The sequence below is a fragment of the Podarcis raffonei genome, chromosome 1 (assembly GCF_027172205.1).
Source record: "Podarcis raffonei isolate rPodRaf1 chromosome 1, rPodRaf1.pri, whole genome shotgun sequence".
Classification (NCBI taxonomy): domain Eukaryota; kingdom Metazoa; phylum Chordata; class Lepidosauria; order Squamata; family Lacertidae; genus Podarcis; species Podarcis raffonei.
The window spans coordinates 80586341-80609597 of record NC_070602.1 but is presented as its reverse complement, the minus strand read 5'-3'; the positions used below and the strand labels follow the sequence as shown (position 1 = coordinate 80609597).

The 23257-nt window shown below is 42.9% G+C and overlaps 1 protein-coding gene across 1 annotated transcript; it reads right to left on the bottom strand.

The window, feature by feature from the left end:
* Nucleotides 1–215: 215 nt before the first annotated feature.
* DDB1 (damage specific DNA binding protein 1) lies at nucleotides 216–22947 on the bottom strand. The gene is made up of 27 exons (XM_053397032.1): nucleotides 22722–22947; nucleotides 22361–22509; nucleotides 21045–21161; nucleotides 19314–19535; nucleotides 17493–17607; nucleotides 15082–15179; nucleotides 13835–13993; nucleotides 13046–13129; nucleotides 12729–12845; nucleotides 11672–11774; nucleotides 11046–11121; nucleotides 10839–10947; nucleotides 10368–10546; nucleotides 10123–10286; nucleotides 9930–10037; nucleotides 8989–9196; nucleotides 7285–7380; nucleotides 6989–7100; nucleotides 6202–6325; nucleotides 5826–5990; nucleotides 4614–4708; nucleotides 4313–4483; nucleotides 3499–3608; nucleotides 3213–3382; nucleotides 2588–2690; nucleotides 1141–1264; nucleotides 216–919 (listed from the first exon to the last, which is right to left on the bottom strand). The coding sequence occupies exons 1-27, from the start codon at nucleotides 22780–22782 to the stop codon at nucleotides 836–838; spliced, it is 3423 nt and encodes a 1140-aa protein (XP_053253007.1). The 5' UTR covers nucleotides 22783–22947; the 3' UTR covers nucleotides 216–835.
* Between the last annotated feature and the right edge of the window lie 310 nt (nucleotides 22948–23257).

The following is a 23257-nucleotide window of genomic DNA, read 5'->3' as shown; positions in this document are numbered from 1 at the left end:
CTATAGCTCAGGTACCCTTGCTGAAATGGAATAAAAAATAAATTAAAAAAACAACATTCCACCTTTCTGTGTAAAATACTCAAGGACAGCTTGCCAGACCTTCCGTGCTCTTGTGTGCAATGCAATGTGTTACAAGTGTGTGAAATGTAAGATTTTCTCCCCCTGGCCTGATAGAGATACTGAAGTAGAGTGGGGGAGATTATGACAGCCAAACCTTTCCTCTTGGACTACTTTTATTTGGTAAAATTCCAAAACCAACAACAGAAATTTTTTTTGTTTTTGTTTTTGTTTTCCAGCCCCTTCTCCCTGAATGAGCAGAAAGGCCCAGGGGAAGAGCAGCCTTCGACCCACTTGAGTTCCCTACCCAGACAGGCACAACTCCCATCTCCCCAACACCAGACACAGCCACCTAGCCATACGCCATCCAAATAGATGAAGAGGAAAAAAAGACTCCCACTTCAAAACACAAGGAACAACAAAAAAAGGAAATCCAAAAAAGATACTAAAAGACAACGGTGAATGAGCTGTGGGAAGAGTCTAGGTAGGGGGCGCACCTTTGCCAACTGCTAGCCGTTACTCAATGGGAACAACTGGCTGAGACCAGTACTGGGTTGGTGAATCCAAGCAGAACCTTATGTCATCCACAGCCAACATTGCATCCACAAGTCCCTAGCGAGATGGCTTCAGTTCAGAGAGATTCCCCACTTTCACCCAGGCGCGTTGCTACTGCCTCTAAAGTGTTACAGGGCAACTGGCTAGGGGACCCCAGCTGCAGGTGGGAAAGACTCCATACGCTAGCACAGAGGAAGGAGCTGCGAAGTATCTCCTCATCCAGCTAGTGGATACGGGTGAGCTCTTCCACAATCTTGATCAGGTCATCCACTGTGGCTTCCCTCTTCATTCCGCTGCCATCATCAATCTGAAACAAAAAGAGGCGTCAGAAGTCACCTGTGGAAACAACAGTGAAGGTGTATACCGCTTCTTAGTTTCTTATTGGTGCAATGCTTTTTGTACGCTAACAGAAACAACGAAGACTCGCCAAGTTTAACGGTATTTGCTCCCACGCTAGTGAGCACAGCATTATGGCCTCTCAAGGCTGTCCCATTAACTTCTAACAAGTGATTAGTTTTCCCATCCTACCTGTAGATTAGCCACAACTTCTTGCATCTTGGGTCGGCTGATGTCCAAAAAGCTTTCGATTAAGTCTCCATCAATAAACCCTGTAGCTGGCTCTGTCTTGCGTTCTGTATGAAATGATCTCCAGGTACAGTCATGAATCAAGGAAACAAACCATTTGGCAACACCAGCCTTAAAAGAACAAACTCTTACAGATTCTCATGCTCTTCACGAACAAAAATGGCATGAGTAAACATGACAAAAGTGGTGCAGTGTAACATAATTAATTGGGACACCTAAAAGATTGTATCACTCCTTAAATACCCAACTGATCACTGTGGTCTGCAGAAAGCTTTCTGCAGCTACCATCTTATTTATTTCATAAAGTTTATACACTGCTTGATTGTAAAAAACAAACCAAACTCAAAGCGGTTTACAAAAAGACAGTAAAATCAAGAAAAAAATATAACCCTACTTTAAAAAATACATAACGTCTTTCTACATGTATCTTATTCATTGCACTCCACTCCTCTCTTAGTTAAGGCTTCCTTTTTGTCATTCCTCATCTTTAACTCTGGATGCTATCTATGCTTGGACTGCCCTGTCATGTGATGTTCACTCTGTTCATCTTCCTTTGAAAGATTTTTAGATCTCTCTCTTCGACACACATCTCTTTTAACTCCTTTCTCCTCTTCCATTCTTATAACTGTGTTGGTCATTTGGGGTTCAGATTACATTCATGCTCCTTCCCTTCCCTTCCTCCCCTCCCCATTCTTTCATTTATTGCTATGTGTTGTAAAGTCTGTAGGCAGGGACCAGCCTTTTAAAAATATCCTTGTACTGCGTCTAGTATGTCAGTTTGCATTTCTTGGTACAGAAAGTACTGATATGGTGTGTAGAGATCTTTCCTATTCTAATTAATTCAAGAGGGTTCTGGAAGGTTCTCTGTGTGAAAGAAAGAAGCAGAAGGTTCATGATGTTTCGGTTATTCAGAGAAGCTGAGTACAGCTGGCTTAAACTGGTTCTGTTATCTCTTTCTGTCAAGGTCATGCTGACTATATAATAAGGCCAGTAGGAGCCTGGGTTTCACTCTTTTCTATCTCTCTTTCCTTCTGGTGTGATGCTCTGTATATAGCATACTTAGTGTTAAGGTTTAGTTTTACTATAAGTTATTGTAAGTTTAAGTTAAGTCAGCTGTAACTGGATTTCTTATGGACAGGGCCAATCCTGAATGTATTGGATTTATGACCATTATGCTCATTTACCTTCAGTAGCAGTAAAGCTCTGCTGGATGAAAGATTAATTGCCTCTAGTCTATTTTGGGGGGAATCCTGCAACGTGTTTAAGTTGTTTTACTCTGCTAACCATACGTTGGAATCTGCTCTGGTTCAATATGCGTGGAATTTATGACAAAGTATTCTTAAGCATTTTGCACAATGAATAGGACAATGGTGAGACAAAGAAAGGATATAAGGAGTGTTCGATCTTTCCTACACTCTTAATGACTTTGTTAAGTCGGTTCTGCACATCCAGCAGGAGATTATACCAGCTTTCTGACAGCGAAGTCACCAGTCCTATGGAGAAGGACAACTGTTAAAACGATATTTTCAAACAGAATTCAAGAGTTATCATTTCAATCTCCACCTAAGGACTTTGAGGATGCTGCCTAATTTAAAAGCTGAACTGCAAGGGAGGGGGGAGAAAGATTGGACAATTCAGGGAGCAGGAGAGATCAGACAGGCAGCAGTTTTTCCTTTGTTTGTCTTTTGCTGGTTGGCTACAACAGTTTGAGACATAAACCAGGGAGGGAGGGGGAGCAGACAAATCACAGATTATAAATGTTCCGATAGGAAATAATGGAAACCATCAGCTTGTTATGCAAATGAACAATTTCCTGGGAACGCATTGTGTTCATATAGTGGGACGTGCATGTATATTCTTCACCCAAGGTCTCTATTACTTCAATTCCTTTTACTAAAACTCCAAGTTAGCAGTAGCCCACCCCATCCCCATATTCCATATCAGCAAACAGTGAATGGGACATTTTTCATTACTACATGGAGAGATAGAAGGTCCCTGGCTGGCTCTAACCTTACCAATCATTCCATTGACTGTGCCAAAAAGGACCGAGCCCTGTGTTGGTGTGGATGTTTCGCCCAGATTCTGCATGACCAGAGACCCATGACAGAAGACATTGACAAACTCCCCCAGGTGGAACAGCCCAAACTCCTGCAGATGCTGACGCTCCTCGTCAGTTGTGGCAGCACTGCAACACAGAAAATCAGCTAGGAGAAATGACAGGGCAACCACCACACCTCAATTCCCAGGTGTAGCTGCCACATGCATGCTGCTTCAATCCATCCTTTTGGGGAGGCATCTCACCTGTCCTTCTGGCACACAAACAAGTTAAATGCATTCTCTGCCCCTAAGAAGTTGTCATCGTCCAAAATTTCCACAGCACTCATCCAGTTTGGATTAAAGTCACGAGCAATCTAAAAGGGAAGGATAGGTCATTTGCTGTTGAAATTCATTATATTCCTAGCACAATCAAAACTGCACTGTAGCTATAGGATCTTTTGTACCCCAAAGGACAACTAATAATAATGGGGTGAGAGTCAGGACAAAGATAGTGGAATGCAGCACAAGAAAGACCTTGTGTGGAAGAAACCAGCCTCAGCAGAATATATATGCATTTATGAATGCATGTAAGTATTCCAATCTCTGCCTCAGGCAGAAAATTCTAAGCTACTGTTAATCATCTTTAGACAAATACTTATTCATTCCACAAATGTGGCCAGTATTGAACTCCAAACAGCCTTGAATATGGGGTGAAATGAAAAGGGCCAGTCAGCCCAAGATACTTGGCTCCTGAGGTGAGAAGTCCACATGATGCCTCCCTTCCAATAATAAGCACACACTGAATTGACAATTGAGTTGCCTTTAAAGACTGAAATCCAAACATCTGCAGCCTGAGGCACACATCTTACACTACTCAGTGGTAAGGCCAGCCTTGGTCAAATAGGCTTGACAAGTCAAGTTCAAAACTCCTACCCTTAATGCGCTGTCATGAGAACACCGTGGCCAAAAGACATGAAAAGCTGCCCCTGTTCCTGTCAAATGTTATTTTCTTTTCTGAAGCTCTTTATGAGGGCCTCTTGACTGCTGTACTCAATAAGGTAACAACCATAATCAATACCTCTTCAAAGTTCCCTTCCATGGGCTTATAGGCAAGCAAAAGGACAGAGCGCATTAGATCTCCAACTAAGATGAAGTCTCCCTTCGTCTTCACATAGAGGGCCATGATGTTGTTGTAATGATTGCATTCGGTGCGAAGCTCCTTTTCTGCTGTCCACTCATATAGCCGCACCTGGCAGGACAGAAAGGTGTATGTCACAGCTGAGACAGAGCCAGGGACATCACAACAGGGTCAGGTGCACTCCTGCTCAAATAACCCCAGCCCTGAAAGACATGGATGCAAAAGCTCTTGGAAGCCTTACCGTGCTGTTTATGCTAGCTAAGAGTTTTCCATTGAATTCCACCATGGAATAAACAGCTCCTTTCACTTCTTTCTCAGCCAGACTCTGCAATTTACCTAGGATACACATCAATACAACAGTACTTAAAAAGGGCATGTGCTGCCCACATCTCAATGAGGAGCTAGACTTAGCTATAGCCAGAGCATTATTATGGTACTGATAACACCAAGTTACAAGCTAGATCCCCGTATGGGACAGCTGCATATTCCTGCATTGCAGGGGGTTGGACTAGATGATCCTCAGGGTCCCTTCCAACTCTACAGTTCTATGATAGACTGGCCTTGGAAGCGCTGCATGGATGCATGTGCTTAATGTTTCACTATAGGCACAGTTTAGTGGCGAGGGTAGGAAGGTCTGTGCCACAAGATGCAGCCTCCTCCATTGCTTAGACCAAATTCTTTCCACTTCACTGTATAAGAAACATGAGGTCTCTGAAGTGGGAAGAGGCCTAGCCCTGTATGGCATTGGTGTTTGTTGGGATGGGAACTGCTATGGTGATTGCTATTTCTCTGCCTCTCTGAATGCTCTATCCCACTCTTGCAACACTAAAAGAGCATGTCACTACAACAACAGTGCTTGACATTTTATTCAGATTCATGATTTTAATATGTTGTTTGTCTTTTTCGTCCAACATAACACCTTCACAGTTAATTTCATCAACAGCTTTCATTTCTCCGATGAAAAAAAATCCTTCTGTGGCACAGTTAGCATATAACTATTGTCACTTTATTTGTACACATGTCACTCAAAATTATTCTCAACAACACATTAAAATAGTATTACCCATGCAATCTCCCTAAAGTATTCCCTACTGACGATTGGGAGAGACAAGATAGGTCAAGAAGCTGCTCAAAAATGGCGACAAGTTGCAATGAATTCATGTCATTGCAGGAAGCTGTGATTTTAAGAAATGGTTTCCCTGATATGCTTATTTTTCCCCACTTGAAGCAATTAAGGCAGTTCTTATAACATTGAAAACCGTGTCCAATACTTTTACAATAGAAGACCCTGGAAGCTAAAACCTCTCATAAGCAAGAGACAATTCTGCAGGCAAAAACAGCAATATCCAGAGGGCTTTAAAAAGTATGCAGAAGCAGAGATCACAATCAAGCTCATGAAGCATCAAGCCCCTTGGGGGAATGTGAAAATCTGATTCAAACCTCCAACTCTTACCGTCAGAATAGTGGAACACCACAATACGCCCCTGCTTCGGTTCGGCCTCATCAGGATACACCATAGCTGTGCCCACAATAAAATATGTGTTGGGGTCTTTGCCCAGCTTGCAGGAGACGAGGCTTAGTGCATACTCATTCTGCAGAAACTGGTGAGCATGAAGAACTGAAGACAAAAAAGTGAAAAAATGAGAGAAAGCTCAGCTGGAGCATCTAGTTAGACATAGGTAACTATGAAACTTTAAAAAATGTCTGTTCAGCACATTCTCATGCCAGCATGTGCTTCCAAGTTACCTTCCCAGTCCCTTTTCACATGCTTAAGTGCCTCTCAAAAAGCAGACTTCTCATAAGGGAAATTAGTAGCAGAGGAGGATTACCTTCAAATGTATGCTGATCTATGATGAGTAGGTTGTGCACCTCTACCTCTTCGCCAAATGAGGTCTCATGTGGGGCTGTGCTGCTAGAGAACAACTTGCTGGAACTCACACTGCTGGAGAGGGCCTGAAACATGAAGGGAAGAATAACTCTTTCAAACTACTTCTGGAGGCCATGGAAACGGTAGTAACCTAACCCCAATGAATCAGGCAAGGATATCCTTTCCTTCTGACCATGAACATACATCAGAGATCAAGATACACCAAGCATAAGAAGAATAGGACCATATATGGATTGGAGGGGAAGAAGGCAATGGAAAGGGTCAGGGAGAATTAAGCAGCAGGTCTGTATTGCCAGGCTTCCTGTTTACTGAAGAGGCACTTGGAAATTAGCCTAGAAGAAGGGTCAAAATCCCCTAGGGATCTGCTCATAAAAAGGAGAAACTTAAGTAAAGTTATGAGCAGATCCCCAGGACATTTTGACACTAGAAAACTAGGAGAACAAAATTTGAATAACTGGAGGTGCCTCAATGTGTTGGGCAGCCCAAAATATTTGTTCCTAACATAAAACAGAGACATTGAATTCAAAAGCCCCACTCAAATTCAGACTATTGTGCAAGGAAAAGACAAGACTAGCCTGCTAAAAGCACTCAATCTCACAAAAGCAGGAATGATCAGAATGCTAAGCAAAATAAATTCCCTCTGATGTAGCTGCAAGAAATCATGATACCAATGCCAGCTGCTTGCATGGCATATTGCAGAGAGGTATCTGCAAGGAAGTTCCTTTCACCTGGGTGCTTGCACTGGGTCTCAGTGCAGTGGTGCCTCCACTGGCATCCTGAACTTCAATGCGACTGGAGAGTACGCCAAAACACTGAGATACTTCCTGATAACAGATCTTCCTGCATGACAAAAAGGACACATAGGTAAGGCAAGAATAAATAAAGCTACAACTACTAATACAATCCTACCTATGCTGCTTTCTACATTGTCACAGGAATGCAGACAGAAATGATATCACCCTATCCCACCCCTAAAACCTCTCTATTAGAGCCCCTGGAGGTACTCTTTTCTCGCTTTGCTCACCTGGGTGACTCATAAAGGGGAACAGTGCGGATGTGCAACTTCTGAATTTCATCAATGGTGCCAATGGTCAAAGTGCTGTTGTTGGCTAAAGCCAGGCTGCAAAGTAAGGACAAATAAGGCATTTCACTTAAAAAAAAAATTAAAAATTCTTCCACCACTACACATAGGGCTTCTTAAATCTAGGGTTCCTATCCACATAGCTAACTAAAGCAATAAAATAACCCACAGTTTAAGAAATGCATCAGTGTAGGTATTTCTCCTACCAAGACTTGTAGTAAGTTAAAAAGGTAAATATCATAGCAAAAGAAGTAATATGTGTTAAATGAGATTTCTTGCTTTGCCAAGGACTTCCTACACAGACATCAGGAACAAATAAAGCATGTGGATAGTAAGAGGCAGGGGAAGGAAGGTTGTGCAGGGAGTGGAAGACAATCCTTGAATTGATAACATAGACTAGGGATGCAGAACCTATGGGACTTCAACTTCCATCACCCCCGACCACTGGTCATGCTAGCTGGTGTCAAGGAGTCAAACAAAATCTGAAGGGCCACCAGTTCCCCATCCATGATAGATAAACCTGTTAAAGGGGGGATGATTGTGAAAAGGCAGAATGACTGTGGTACTGACACCAAGTTTGTTCCTTCTCTTCTCCCAACAGTATTCCCCATCAACATGAAGGACCTGTGTTTTTAGCTTCCAAAACTTCCTTTGGAAAGCCACAGAAAAAGAGAACGTATGCACATACAATGCTGAGGCATAAACACCAACCTCATGCCTGTTCCACCTCATCACTGTATTCTCCCCACTCCTGAAGAAAATTAGTTTATGAACTATCAGCCCCATTTCAGAATAAATGATGCAAAACACTAAGGAGTAGCTCACCAGACACTCATCCTGGTTACTTATCAACTTGAATGAATACAATGAAAGATTTAAAAAACACCAGGATCAGTCAGTGGTATTATAGGATGAATAATGATTTCAGGTGACATACAGTTAGATGTTGGGACTGAAAAATACCATGAAAACGCACATGATTTATTCCAATATGGGGTGAACTAAGGTTCCTCTGATGAGCGGGGTGTGTGTGTGTGTGTGTGTGTTTGTGTGTGTGTTTGTGGAATATTATTTATTGAATTTCTATATAACCCTTCATCCAAGAATCACAGAGTGGTGCACAAAAGAAGAAAAAAGCATACGAATACATAACAAACAAAACAATAATCCATCCACGCCCCCCCCCAATAACTGCATAATTTCCAATTGCTTTCTTAAGATTTTAAACTGGCTGTGGGAGGAATCAGAGGCAGTTCACTTAAAAGCAGGGGAACCTATCAGAAGTTTAAAGGATAAGAGAAGGAACAGGAAATCAAAAAGCCATCTCCTTCACACTCAAGTGAATAACCCTAATGTAAAGGATTACTTTTTGCTCATCATTTAGAAGACTGCTTTGCTATGTTTGCTATTGTTTCAATACCGGATTTTGAAAGCAAAAAAAGCTAGCTTTGTGATCTCTATAATGTCTAAGCAGGCAGACCCAGAAGATTGCATGTTGCCAGTGTGCATTGCTACCATATATACTCGCTCTGAAACAGCCACAAGGGAACTGCCGTGTCCACACATCAAGTAGGTCTGAGCAGGGAGGCAGCGTGCATGCTCTGTGGAAAATAGGCTACTTAAAGAGGAGAAACAGAGCACACCCACCTGTCAGGGTACCCATCTGAGTTGAGAGGGCACATGTAGTTCACCTCCTTAAGATTGACATTGGAGAAGACCAGTTTGTGGTTGCTGCTGTATATCACAGTCGGGCGGTCAGAGCAGGCAAACACATTGGTGGTGGAGAGGGAGCGAAAGGTCCTTAAAACAGTGGGCTGGGTTCCCAGTGTCACTTTCTTACGATCACTCAACAAACCTGTTGTGGGAAAGTATAGCATGAGAGGTTACCTACCAAGAGAAAGCAAGGGGGGAATAAACTAGCAGGAGTGTGACTGCTGTTTGTCCACCACATGCAGATTAACCTACTAAATTCTCTCACTCGGCTAAAAAGTATCAAGACCACTGTGTCTTTTCACGTTCCACAGAAATCCATTCCAGACAGAAAGCAGAAAGATTCCCTTAAAACAGCTGCCCAAAAGAAGCAGGCAACAGTCTCTCAGTATAGATATCCTGAGTAGATTGCAGTCTTTTGGGGGAGAATCTCCCAAATGTTCTATTCTCAAGGCCAAACCAGATTCTAGGAACAGAGCATCTGCAATTAGACACCCGCTGTGTTTGTTTTAAGATAAAAGTGTGGGAGAGAAGGAATCTGGGTAAAAGTCAGGGTGTTGTGTGTGTGTTAACCCTTTCCCTGCATGCTGCTTTCCTTGTTTAAACTCTTTCCCCCATTGGGGCCAACATACACGTAGTGTATTCGTATTTGCATGCTCTGTGGGGCACGCACCATTTTGGGGATGATTTAATGTACATGATTGAAATGAAGCAAATGGCATAAAGGGAAATGGTTGAACTGTTTGGCAGCAGCTGTCACCTTCAATAACAATGGCAACATACCTAATCATGAATCTCTGGATGTTGTATCCAAGTTGGCCCTCAAAATGAATGTTACAGAGAAAGAAAGTTTGAGGAGGAGGAGCCTAAAACCTCACCTGTCTCAATGTTCAGTCCAAAGTAGAAGAGAGCCCCATCTCCCAGGGCACAAAGCAGGTAATGGCTATTCTCAAAAGTGGTCATCAGAATGGAACGTGGGATGATCTCTGCAGAAAGTGGAACAGAGTTCGTTCAGATTGCCCTTAGCAGTATTGCCTTTCCCAATATAGAAAACACACAAGCCGCTCATACCTCCTCCCAACATCTCCTTGTGTAAGAGGTCAAACGAGGGCAGCTTAAGAATACGGGCTGAGATGTCAGTCCAAAGGCCAATAGCACAGAGAGGGGACATGCCACTGGTGTCTCCCAGGGGAGTGATGTCCAGGCAGGCCACTTCATGCTCCATCTCTGTGCAGCTGACAAGGAGGAAACATGTCAGTATTACAGTGAGTCTAAGAGAGTCAGCACAAAATGTCCCAGCTGCAGTTCACATGCACCTTATCTGCTTGAGTTCCTGGGGGTGGATCTCTAGATAGTACAACACTCTCCCCACAGCCACCACCACTTGACTGCTGTTACAGGAAGCCACGCTGATGTTCTTCCCATTTGGCTCTTTCCATTCACTTGCAAGGGCTTTGGGCTCCTGAGTGACAAGCCGTACCGAGGCAGATGTTATCTAAAGAAAGAAACAAAAATAGGTATCTCTTCCTGACTCAAAGGAAAGTTGTTTTTAGGCCTCTGTCTACGCATCACAGTCCTAATATTTCACTCCTGATAGGATGCATACTTTAAAAGCAGTGGTGGCTAACTTGTTGCCCTCCAGATGTTGCCCTTCAGGTCCCTTCAGCCCAGCCAGCACGGCCAATGGTTAGAGATAATGTGAACTGTAGTCCAGCAACAACCGGAGGGTGAGAAGTCAGCCACTCCTACTTTAAAGGTTTTATCTTCAAGAAATGCTTGCTTATTACCTGGATTAGCTGCTGATGGGCTACATTGCCACAGAAAAAGGTCTGCTGATCATCCACAAATCCTGTCAATTCGGTCTCCTCTACTTCCTCCCCATTCAGCATCAAAACCCTGCAAAACGTACGAAGACCTGGTCAAAATTATCAGCAAAGACATACAAATTTTCAAACTCTACTTTCAGCCCTACAAAACATCAGCATTTCTCCTACCTGGTTTGCCCCACAAAAGACAGCACTAAGGTATTATCAGTTTCACGGTGTGAGTCCGACCTCAGAGGCCACAATCCTGCAGTGCAGAGACATAAAAAGATATTTTATCAAGAGAACACAAAAGACCAAGGGATCTCGTAACTCAGAAGGGCCAAGCCGGCACGTTCTCCTGCCTCACTACTTCTAAAGCACCATACAGTGTTTACCCTGTGCCAACTATTCTCAGTTCTAGGCTAGAATAAATTATACAAACCATTATGTAATCTTCTCCCAGTCTAAGATTTTAGCCTCTACAGAATACAGAACAAAGGTAAAGAACATGATACAGAAGGTAAAGAAAGAAGAGTAAAGAAAGGCAACTTGAAAGAAGGAACAGAAAAGCATTGAAATATACAATCTTATTTACCCAAAACCTGCCAGCCTTCTCTGTAAGTCTTCACTAACCACTTGTCCACCATTTTCTAATCTTTTCTAGACACCCATGAGGGCTAGAATCATGTATTTGCTTTTTTTTAGCGTGAAAAGCTCATTCACAAAATTTCCTATGTGACAACACTTTGAGCAATATGCATTATCCTCACTTCAGAGAGTGCCACAAATTATTAATTTATATCATGATGACACACCTTTAATCCCTGGGAGATCAATGCTGGCATGTTCATGAATCCCAATTCCATTCCGGATGATCCTCAGAGAGCCCTCCTTAAAAGCACCAGAGCAAGTAACCAGCTGGGGAAAGCAGAGAATAGCTATTAAAACACTCTGACATTAATAATGGCCATATTAAATGAGTAACGGACATTGCATTTAATCCAATTCAGTTCCTGAAGATAAGGAAGCTTTTCCTACAATCTACCAGAGAGGCATTTAAGCAAATCTCTGAAGGGAGACAATATATTACAGCCTGCCACCATACTGTAGGAAATAAAATATATTTCCAAAGTGGACCCACTACTTAGGGGGCTAAGTTAAAGTTCTCTGAAATCGTCTCTCTAGCACATTCATGGCTGGAGAGGAACAACAATTTTCAATCTATCATCAGATTAACTAGACAGTGCCCTGGGTCACATCTGGAAACCTAAGAAACTGTCATGTGCACCCTATTCGCAGAAGCAAATCTGGCGATGGTCAGAAATTCATCACCTACCACTACCATACAAAAAACATACCAAACCCCCTAGATCCTTTAAAACAAAAACAAAAAGAGGCAAAAAAGGGGGCAACCTTTGCCTGCAAAGGGACCCCCCCAAATTCTTTTTTTATTAAAAACTGGGAAGGGCATGGGGCCTCAGTAGGTGTTATGAGCACACTGTGATGCCCATTGGATAGCATGTCATGGTCAAGTCCATTTTTATTGTATATAGCAAAAGGCCTTTACAAAGGACAGAAAATAAAAGGAAAAGTTTCCTCTAAAATCATGCAACGTAAGGATAGCATGTCAGACCCTTGTTCAAAGTTCTGTTTAGCCACTGGATGATCATGGGCTAGATCATGGGCTGTTTATCAGCCTAACCCACCATACAGGGTTGTTCTGGGGATAAAATTAGGGAGGACCACATTTATTATTCTGAATAATTTAAGAGGAAAGATGAGATTAAAATGCAGCATTATTTTTAAAAGTACACAAAACGCCGCTCCTAGTGAGGTCAGACATTTCATAGGGAAGGAAGAACCAAAATTTACCTGCCCTTGGCCTTGCCTTTCAAGATCTACCACACACATGTCCACAATGGGGCCAAGATTGGTGAAGGTTTCCATGGCGACAACATATGATCCTTGCTCATTACTGTCTACGTTGAGCTAGGAATGAAAATAAGATTAAATTTCTCAATAAAACAAAAATAGAACAGAGCCTGCCAAAAATACAGAGCTCTAAGAGATGGTGGAAATAAATTCAGTGTTCACCCGCCCATAGCATTTAAATATACATCTGGTAGAATATAGCTGAGCAACTATTTGCGGGTGAAAAATTCACAGGTTCACTGAGGGCTACATTTTACCTTCACAAGTTGGGAGTCCCCAAGCCGAGAGCCAACGAACACAACGCCATTATCTAAATAAGTCAGGCATTCAGCAATGGATGTCTAGTTGAGAATAAAATACAGAAAAAGTAAGTCTTTTTAAAACATTTACTTATTAAAAGTATTTTAAAATTATTGTTCTGCCCCAAGGGGCCCTCAAGGTGGAGTACAACTTTAAAAATACTTTGTTAATCTGCTTATATTTTACAACAAATGAAAAGAATTGCCAGTCATCAGGTTCTGAAACAGAAGCTAGTGGAGTGCTGCAGACAGAACCTGGAGGTCTTCTAGAGGAAACCAAGATTCAAATCCTCGTGACCATACAACTTGGTGGACAGCCTTGGAAAAGCATGGACACTTTTCTTGGCCTAATCTACCTCACTGGATTTTTGTGCACTACTCAGAGCTCATTTGAGGAAGGCTGGGATACAAATGTTATAATAAATAAAAATTAAGAAATGAAAGCACAATTAGATCTGTGACAAATCCTCTCACAGAGAGTCACAACTGAGGGAAATCCTACATTTATTGATTCTCTAAGACAATTCTTTAGGTAACACCTGAACACAGCACTGCTTGGGTTTCTTAGGGCAAGCTGGGTGCAAATGCTTTACGAGACAGCACTGAAAGTTAGTGTTTGGAGAAAGATTCAAGCTGTCAATCTTTGCTAGGGGTTCTTTCTCCACCTTCACTTTAACTGCCCAAATGGCTTTGCCAATTTGTTTCACACCAAATGCCCCAGAAATGGGAGGAAGGAATAAGAACTACCTCTCCAAGAAGCTCCACACGCAAGTCCTTGAGACTGATGCCACCATCCATCTGCTCCTCCTTCTCCAGTAGTAGCATGAAGAGGCGGCCTTCCATGTCCCCCAGAAGGTAACGAGACCCATTTGGATCCACACGGTTGTGACATACGATTGTACTTTGCTGTTTCACAAAAGAGGCATTATTTAGTACTCTTAGAATCATAGAATTGGAAGAGACCACAAGGGCCATCAAGTCCAACCCCCTGCCAAGCAGAAAACACCATCAGAGCACTCCTGACATATGGTTGTCAAGCCTCTGCTTAAAGACCTCCAAAGAAGGAGACTCCACCACACTCCTTGGCAGCAAATTCCACTGTCGAACAGCTCTTACTGTCAGGAAGTTCTTCCTAATGTTTAGGTGGAATCTTCAGAGAACCAAGATGGCATTTACACTGAACTGCTCTTTGAATACTTTGATTTCCTCCTAAAAACGGCGTCTAAAGCATTTGGGAAGCTTTAAAGAAAGTGAAAAATCTAAAAGCATCGCTTAACATAAAATATCCTGGTCTTATCCTTCTTGTGTTACCACAGCTATTATTGGTAGAGAGTACTTTAGTTGTAGCAATCTTGACTGACAGGCCATTACATTTTACTTCTCAACTGTTGCGTTTACCATAGGTTGCTGTGTTGAGGCCAACAGAGATACCACCTGATGAGTCTCGCATATGCTGCCCCTTCAAGGTTCTGTAAAGCTGCTTTAAAACTGCACAATCTAGACTGTGCCAATTCACCTGTTTCCATTTCTGTGTGGAAAATTGTGCTTTGTGAAAGGGAAGGGAAATATTTCCCCATTTCAAAAATGTTCACTGTCATTCATTCCCCTATCTCCTGCTTAGTTAGGAAATGCCTCTACTTTCCTTAATCAGGAATCACATACTGGTTGTGACAACATCACATACTATCTAGCTACATGCCCATATCACAGAAGTCAAAGAGAACTGATTTGATTGACAGCAGTGCTTTATGGACTGATCAGAGGGCTCTCAGAGGGCAAGCAAAGCATTCAAGATAGGCAAATACTTGCACCTTTCTACAGCAAACCTCAGAAATCATGGGAAAGAAGGCTTTCAACACAGGTAGGTTCATAAAAATATCCCCCCATCCAATTTTGCGGTAACCAATATAGTAAACCATACCACATTCACACACATAGTGGGTGGTACTTCCAGCTTTAAACAAAATATATTTCAAAGAGAAACATGTACTCACCTTGATGATGGGTGGGGCTATAGCCAAATATTTATCACCGTTGTGGTAGGTGATGGATTCTTGTCCAATGATTATAGCCCCTCCAAATGGCTCAGGCACTGTAAGGAATGTGTTTGGAACAGGCACGTGATTTTTTTTTCTTTTTAAGCATCACAAACAGAAGAAAGGAATATTCAGCAAGAAAAGAGATTCTAGTAAGTAAGTAAGTAAGTAAATAAATAAATAAATAAATAAATAAAAGAACTCCCTTCCCCCTTTCTTCTTATTCTGTATGGGATCCTCCCATCTCTGCTTTTTGTGCACTTAATTATATTCTCACCTAACTGCAGTTTGATACACACAGAATCTCCTGTTGACCACAGAAAGACAGCCACCTTTTCAAGGGAACAAAGCAGTTTGTAAGTAGAGTGAACACATACACCAAGGACTAAGAGAGAAGTAACAAACCAAGAGAGGAATTTAAGGAAGTCAACATGCTAAACATATATCTGGTTGCATAATGTTAGTGATATCTATTAGCAGCAACAGGTGCAGCTGTTATTTCACAATGAGTTTTTCATCTTGCAACTGAATTCACTTTTGGACAGCCTTATTACACCACATTAAATATAGGCCGGCAAGAAAATAAATTAAGTTTACATATTCTTTGCAGGCCTCTCACAAAGCTACCAGGTGAACCTATTTTTCCATGTATAACATGCCCCCATGTATAACACGCCCCCTATTTTTTGGGACTCCAAATGAAGAAATCCCACATATGCACTATCCATGTATAAGACGACCCCCCCCCAATTTTAAACTTGAAAAAATAGGGGGGAAATATAGTCTTATACACAGAAAAATACAATATATCCTGATCTATCCTTAAGATTCTTATCAACTTGCACATCCAGTTGGCTCTGTAGCTTTGTCTAGGAAGTTGGCTGATCAAACAAAGGGTTAAACTGGGGGGGTGGACATGCACAAGTCCCACCCACAATATCCTAGGGCATGTGGTTTTCTTCAGATCTTTGCATTCAGAGGGATGTTCCTAAGCATTGGTAAATCTGAAGAGCATCCTGGGGAAACTGGATGCAGTTTGAGTCTTTATGTACTGTGGTAAACAACCAAACAGAGTTTCTAAGTCTCAAGCTTCTCTTTCTAACCCACTCTTCTGTTTCTCAGAAAGCCACAGAGAGATAGAATCATAAAGACATTCAAATCCTGAAACAAGCAAGCACCTGAAATATTCAGGAACTATAGGGACCCCATGCTCCACCATGCTGTGTTAACACACCCACCAGAATGTGCCATTATGTTATGTCTACAAGGAAAACAAGCCATGTGTTACAATTTACAGGTTTGCCCTGTAAGTATGCTGATGCAGCCACACATGGCTCATTTTCTCTTCCCTCTTGTAGCCTCAAAAGCCTAGTTGCTTTTGGACTTCTTGTTAAATGAGAAGCAAATCTGAAAACCATTAAAAACATTTTTTAAAGCAGAGACAGAGAGAGGAGCGGGAGAGGGAGAGAAAGAGGGAGAGAGAGAAGAAGAAGAGGAGTTTGGATTTGATATCCCGCTTTATCACTACCCTAAGGAGTCTCAAAGCGGCTAACATTCTCCTTTCCCTTCCTCCCCCACAACAAACACCTTGTGAGGTGAGTGGGGCTGAAAGACTTCAAAGAAGTGTGACTAGCCCAAGGTCACCCAGCAGCTGCATGTGGAGGAGTGGAGACGCAAACCCGGTTCCCCAGAGAGAAAGAGGGAGAGAGAGAAGCAAAGCCATTACAGTGTCATGGTCATGGAGCCAGATTTGGAAAGGAGAAGCAATGCAGTGACTAATGCTCCATATGTCATCATTTGCAAAGCTGTACAAGAGGGGAGAACACGATGCTCTTATAAGCCACTTCAATGAATTGCAGGATTTATGTGATTTCATTTGGGCTGAACTATAAAGATGCTACAGCATAATCAAGAAAATTGGAAGCTCTGGTGCACAGAGCTTCCCCATTATATTGTACCTGATGGTTGCTATACAAGAAGCAACTGCTGTTTTTTTGTAACCTCTAGGCAGCTGAAATCGTTAAGTCTGAGCAGTGGCCAGAGATAATTTACCAGGGCTGAAACAAGATCCTACTAGGACAGAGATATATGGCTAACTACTGCAAGAAGTAATGGGCACAAAAGGTAACAAATATAGAGAATTAGTGAGTAAGAAAGTAAGACGCTCCACTGCAACATGAATCCCACCAGGAGAATGGGAAGCAGATGCTACAAGATGACTGCAGGAGAAGATACAGGGAATATTCTTGAGAAGTATACACAGTTGACTTCTGAAATAAGAAAAAAATGCTGCTTTTTCTATACGCAGGAAGCTGCAAGCTTATTTTTAAGCATCTACAGATAAAGATATTTTATGTAGATGAACTAACCTGCAATCACCATGGAGGCTTCAGCCTCCACATTTTCCTGTTTCCAGGGTCCCTTGTTAAACTCCTTCTCACGTAAAGACACTTCATATGTCTTGACATGCCGGCCCTGGGGATCCTAGAGATGGAAACAACAGGTATTGTCATGAATGGCACAAATAAATCTGTTCCAGAGGGTTCCCCCAACCCTTAGGAGCAAATTTGAGGAGGACATAGTCTGGAGGTCCAAAACTGAGTTCTCAGTATTTCAACCAAAACCTTCCATTTCTATATAGGTATTGCTGAAAAGGATTAAGTGTATTTTCTATCACTGGTGTGATCTGCATTGTCCTAGTGGTGCAGCAATAAAACTGCTAGCACATTTGCAAGGCTAAACAGGGTCCAGTATGGTTTCATATTGGATGAGGGACTGTGTGTTGGGATCTCTGCATTGCAGTGGGTTGGACTAGATGATCCTTGGGGTCCCTTCCAACTCTATGATTTTATGTCTATGTTCTATAATAAGAACACATTTTTTTAAAAAAAGTGCAGTGGCTTGGATCCACACAACCAGTTCTACCTGTCCAAGGGATCTTTGAAATTGTGTTTATTGAAAAGCATCCATTTCACCCCACCCACTCCTGGCTAACAGTTTTGAAAAATCCAGACTTGTGACAAGGAATATGGAACCTGGAGCTGGTCATTATTCTGAACTAAACAAGGATGTGACATTTTGTCTACCAAACAGTGGCATCTCAAGTGGAAGTAAAAATAAAATAACTCTGCTCCAACTTCACTGCAATGAATAAGCATTTTCAGTTGGCATGGTAGCAAACCAAGCTCTAATATTATGTGGCACATACACACTGAAGCCAAGGATGGGTACAGGGAAGGATTCTTACCTACACCAATAAGGCAAGAAAAATATGTGCTGATATTTTATTGGGCCAACATGAGGAGAGCAGGAGATGCAGCTTGCAAGGGTTTCCTCTCTCACACACACACCATCTAAAAGTTTTATCAGGATTTTAAACTGTAACTCAGCATGGAAAGGGGAAGAAGAGAAGGAGCCAATCTTAAATTAAAACCTGTAAAGGCTCCCAATTTGTTCTGGGGGCTGGATCGGGGCTAGCTGGAAGCACCAGATAAGACAAATCAGATGAGGGGGACCATACACAGCCCTAAAAAAATTCCCATCCCACTTTTGTAAACAATTTTAAATCCCTTATACGAGAATGAAGAGCTAAAACACATGCCTCTCATTACTGTGAAAAACATTGGCTACGTTATATTAAACAGTTTGTTGGCAGACATGTTGCCTAACAACCATTACACAAGAATGCATGGTTCATTGGGAAATAGGGCAGCAACATCGTTATACTAAGCTGGAAATATTAATACTGTCAGATCTTGCTATTTTATGAATAACCCATGTGATGGGAGTTATGTCTCACAGATGGATCTCCCTACCCCAAGCAAGCCAACTTCATACAGGAAAAAGAAATATCATGATTAAAAGCTTTTAAAGCAGGATTGTCACATAAGCAGGCCATTCAGTTGATGATATCATACGATGTAATGCAGAAAACAGATGATATCATATGATGTAATGCAGAAAACAGAATACCGATATAAAAAGGGACAAGTTTTGCAGTCTACAAATAATAAAAACTGTGAAATATCACAAACACACACAAAATGTTTTGCTTTTTACAAGTGTGCTTTGACAGATACAAAAACCTAGACATTAGCAATAGCCCTGAATCAAAAAGTGTTCCGAGACTACTGGCCACCACTTGCTCTGCCAGCATTTTCCATTACAACACACAGACCCAATATTGGTACCTGGTAAACGAAACAGATGGTTGGAGGCTGGCACCCATACAGGAACTTGACATCAATGACCTGCAGCTCCTCCAATCGTATGTTAAACGCCTTTAATTCCTTATTTTCCCGTTCCAGAGGAATGACCTTGAAGAGGCCATCATAGAGTCGCAGTCCTATCATCCTGCACTCTGGGTCAATTATACCAATTATACCTGTCTCCGAGGGACGACCAATACGATCCTAGAAGAAAACAGGGAAAACCATTACAGCAAGCTGATGTCGCAGTTTCAGTGAAATGTGCAGGATGGAGCCCTCTGAAATCTATCAAATTGGCTTTTGTACACTAGCTAGTGATTTCTTCTACTTCAAGTTTGAAAAAGTTTTTCCTACAACATACACTGTTCAGCTGTACCCTGTTTCTACCAGCACTAATATTTTCTCTGTTGGTATTCCTATGCCTTATAATCAGTGTCAAACAAATATTGCCAGTTTAAATATGTGACAAATGAATGATGGGTTCTGCCTTTCATTGTTAAACTAGATGCTTTATATAGTAAGTTTGTGCATGCTCAGTCCATACTTTCCAATTCTGTATTGTGTTTCCCCTGTATTAGCTGTATTTGAAAAAAGTACCAGTCTGCTCTTTGCCCTTTAACACAAGCAGAATCTTCTGCTGTATGACAGCTCCTCAGGCTGTAAAGAAATACTGGGCTGTATTTCTGTGCTGCCTTTCCATTCACAGGTGGCTTGTTGATCCAGCAGAGGCATCTTTGACCCAGTAGGAGGCAATTTTCACTAAGCCCCCCTTTCTCATATCGATTTGAAATAGATTTGAGGAGGCCAATGAAGGCTTCCAGTGTTAGAAACTGAGCTATGAAAGCTAGAAGCTAAATGACACCTTAAACCTAGGTTATGGGTGCAGCAATGGAATGTCTAAGTGTGCTTTTTTATAACAAGAATAAAAAGCTGAAAATGAATGAACTGCAGCTAAAATCTTCTATTCATTTTTCACTTGGTCTAGTCCTTATCTGAAGACTGCAAAAAACAAAGTTGTGGTGTGTGTCTAAGCTGCTCCAAATGCCTCCGTATCAGAGCATGACAAAAACAAGTCCCAGTTCTCCCAGCAGTTGAAAAGGAGTTCAGACAGCCTCAGAAGCACAACACAAGTGTTGGCATGATCCCTGGCCCCCTTCTCCAGCTCCAATGAGTGGCCAACCAGATACCTTCAAAAAGTCCACAAGCACGGAATGAAGGCAACAGCCCTACCCCTATTTCCCCTCCTGCACGTACTCATCACTGTGCAAATATCAGCTTTCTGCAGGACAGAATTCAGTCATAGAGCACAGGTTCATAATGACTGTTGGGATCAGACAGCAAAATGTATGTTTGATTTTGGACAGCATGAAAAGCTGGATGAGTAAAAAGAGTCAAATAAATATGAACATTATACAAGTGGTGCTGTAAACAAGCAGAGCTACAAGCACATGACAGTCATCAAAAGAAAATACACTGTAACAGTAAATCAGTAGAAGGAGACCAAGACTCAAGCCCCAACGGAAAAGTGCTGAGGAGATGGCCTGTTCAGTTATCTACCCAGCAGATTGTTAGATGTAGCACAACAAGAATGGTTACCTGAACGGCATCATTCCTTAGGTTGAACATGGACTATTAGCTTTTTGGAATATAGGCTATAGTTACACAAAAATACACAACAATGTTAAGTAGTCCTAAGTCAATCTCCCCGCTTACCTGCACATTGCCATGGGCTCGGGTGATAATGTCAATGCTCTCCCCACTTTGTTTGTATTCAAGGATGCAGGCATTATATTTTGCTGTCAGAATAAAGAGCAAATCCTTGCTCTCCCCCTTAGGAGAAACAATACAATTAGAAAGTCTTGCCAAAAAGGATTCAACTGAAAAAGCCTCCTCAACCACACCTTGGACCAGAGAACATATTTAACCTTTCATTTATTTAGAAGATTTACACTCCACTTTTCCCACAGAAACACAAAGCAGTTTACAATTTATAATACAAATAAAAAACTTGTGATGTAAACTAATGCTTTGAAAACTCTTCATTGTGTGGTTTGTTTTCCATTTAGCATTTCTTCTTTCTATGATGGACAACAGCTGCACTGACTTTAGCCTGAGTACCTCCTGAAATTCAAAGTGTAGTTCTGTCAATTTTATTTGGATGCCAGGTAGATGCATGGTGAATTAGAAAGACCATTAAAAACTCAATCACCATTTCTGAAGGTTCCTAGAAAACTTCAGTTAATGGATGACATCCATCTTGCCCCAAATGCTCCACAAGGCATTGCTCTTTTAACAGGGAGTTACTGGGGCTAAGGCTAGGTAGAGTCAGGGTAGTTGCTGAAGCCTTTGACAGGCTGGCAGAGCCAGATCTATCTCCTACCTCCAGAGATCAGTCGAAGGTGGAATCAGTTCCCAGGACTGATCTCCTCAGCAGCAATGAAAAGGAAGTCACTTTGGAAATAGCACTCTTCAAAGTCCAATCACAACTATATTAAACATGAATGGACCAAACATGAATGCACATCAGCTCATGGCAAAGTGGCATTGAGCACATCACCCTTACGTACCAAATTCAGCCTAGTCACTAGTTGTGAGGACACAGTCATACCATAAAAGCAAACATGCTTTTCAAAGGCACCCTCAAAGCAGAACTGAAACAACTTTTCCCATGTATTATTGGAATACTGTATAAGAATACATGCAGTTCAAACAGCTAGGTTCAAACATGCAGTTCAAACTAGCAGGCAGGGGCCCCTCTGTTTTGGCTGTTTTTAATTCTGAATTTTAAGTTGTTGTAGCTAGTAGTAACACTGGACAATGGGGAGATGCAGAGCCTATTAAAAGGTGCATACTAAGCACCAACTCTGAACAGCTGGTACAAGCCAGCCAAACAAACAGCTGCAAGGAGAAGGTCATGTGGACCCCGATGCCGGGACAGTATTTGGTTGAGGCCATCCAGCTCCAGGACGCAAGCAAAAGACTCTGGGTGCAAAATTCGCCCGCAGCTCGTCCCTAAGAGCAAAGCTCACCTTGGGCCGGAAGAGCTCCATGACGGCGATCTTGCCATACATGCCCACCTCCTTGACGGGCCGCAGCCCTTCCGCAGTGACCACATAGATCTCCAGGCGGGTGTTCTTGGCGATGAGCAAGTTCAGGTCCTCCGCGGAGGTGAAGTGTCCTGGGCCCGAGACAAAACATTGCGAAGTTGCCGGGGCCGCAGGGGAAGCTGCTCCTCCCGCCGCCGCCGATCCTCCCCCTCCACGCGGCCCTCCTCGCTTTGGGCTTCCCCTCCACGCACCGCGGGCCGTTAACCGCCCCCTAACCGACTTCTTCCGCCCGCGCCTCCCCTCCCCCCGCTTTTTTTCCACGGCACCCCCCTCCCGCCATTACCGGTGACGCAGCTGTTGACGGCCGTGGGCTTCTGTGCCGTCACCACGTAGTTGCACGACATGGCGGTATCGGGGAGCGGGGCTGCTGAAGACCCGCGGAAGGCGACGGGGTGAGGAGGAGGAGGAGGAGGACGGGGAGGGGAAGCGCTGGGCAGCACAGTCTCCAAAGGCCACCAACCACCTCCGGCACCAGAGAGAAAGCGCCAGAGCGGCCGCGCGCCGCGCCGGGCACCACGGGAAATTTGACGAGAGGGGCTGCTGAGGCGCGCGCGGCAGTGGCAGCGCCCTCTTCCGGTCAGAGGGGTGTAAACCTTACCACTCTCCTCCGAAAAAAAAGAAAAGGAGGCGGGGAGACTTCCCCCACCCCCTCCCCTCTGACTCCGTGCGGAGCGTGACTGGCCCTGCGCGCTACAGCCAACTGCCGGAGCTCGCGCTGCCGTCGGCCAATCGGCTTCTTCCCCCCCGCTCCTTGTCAGGCAGGGCGCGCGTGGCTGATGCTGTGAGCCAGGCGGAGTTTGGATTGCAGGGCGAAGTCTC

Coding starts and splice junctions, on each gene's coding strand:
- DDB1 (XM_053397032.1), bottom strand. CDS start 22,782: ATGTCGTGCAACTACGTGGTGACGGCACAGAAGCCCACGGCCGTCAAC. Junction 22,510..22,721: donor CGTCAACAGCTGCGTCACCG/GTAATGGCGGGA, acceptor TCTCGGGCCCAG/GACACTTCACCTCCGCGGAG. Junction 15,180..17,492: donor AGCCTCCATGGTGATTGCAG/GTTAGTTCATCT, acceptor CATTCCTTACAG/TGCCTGAGCCATTTGGAGGG.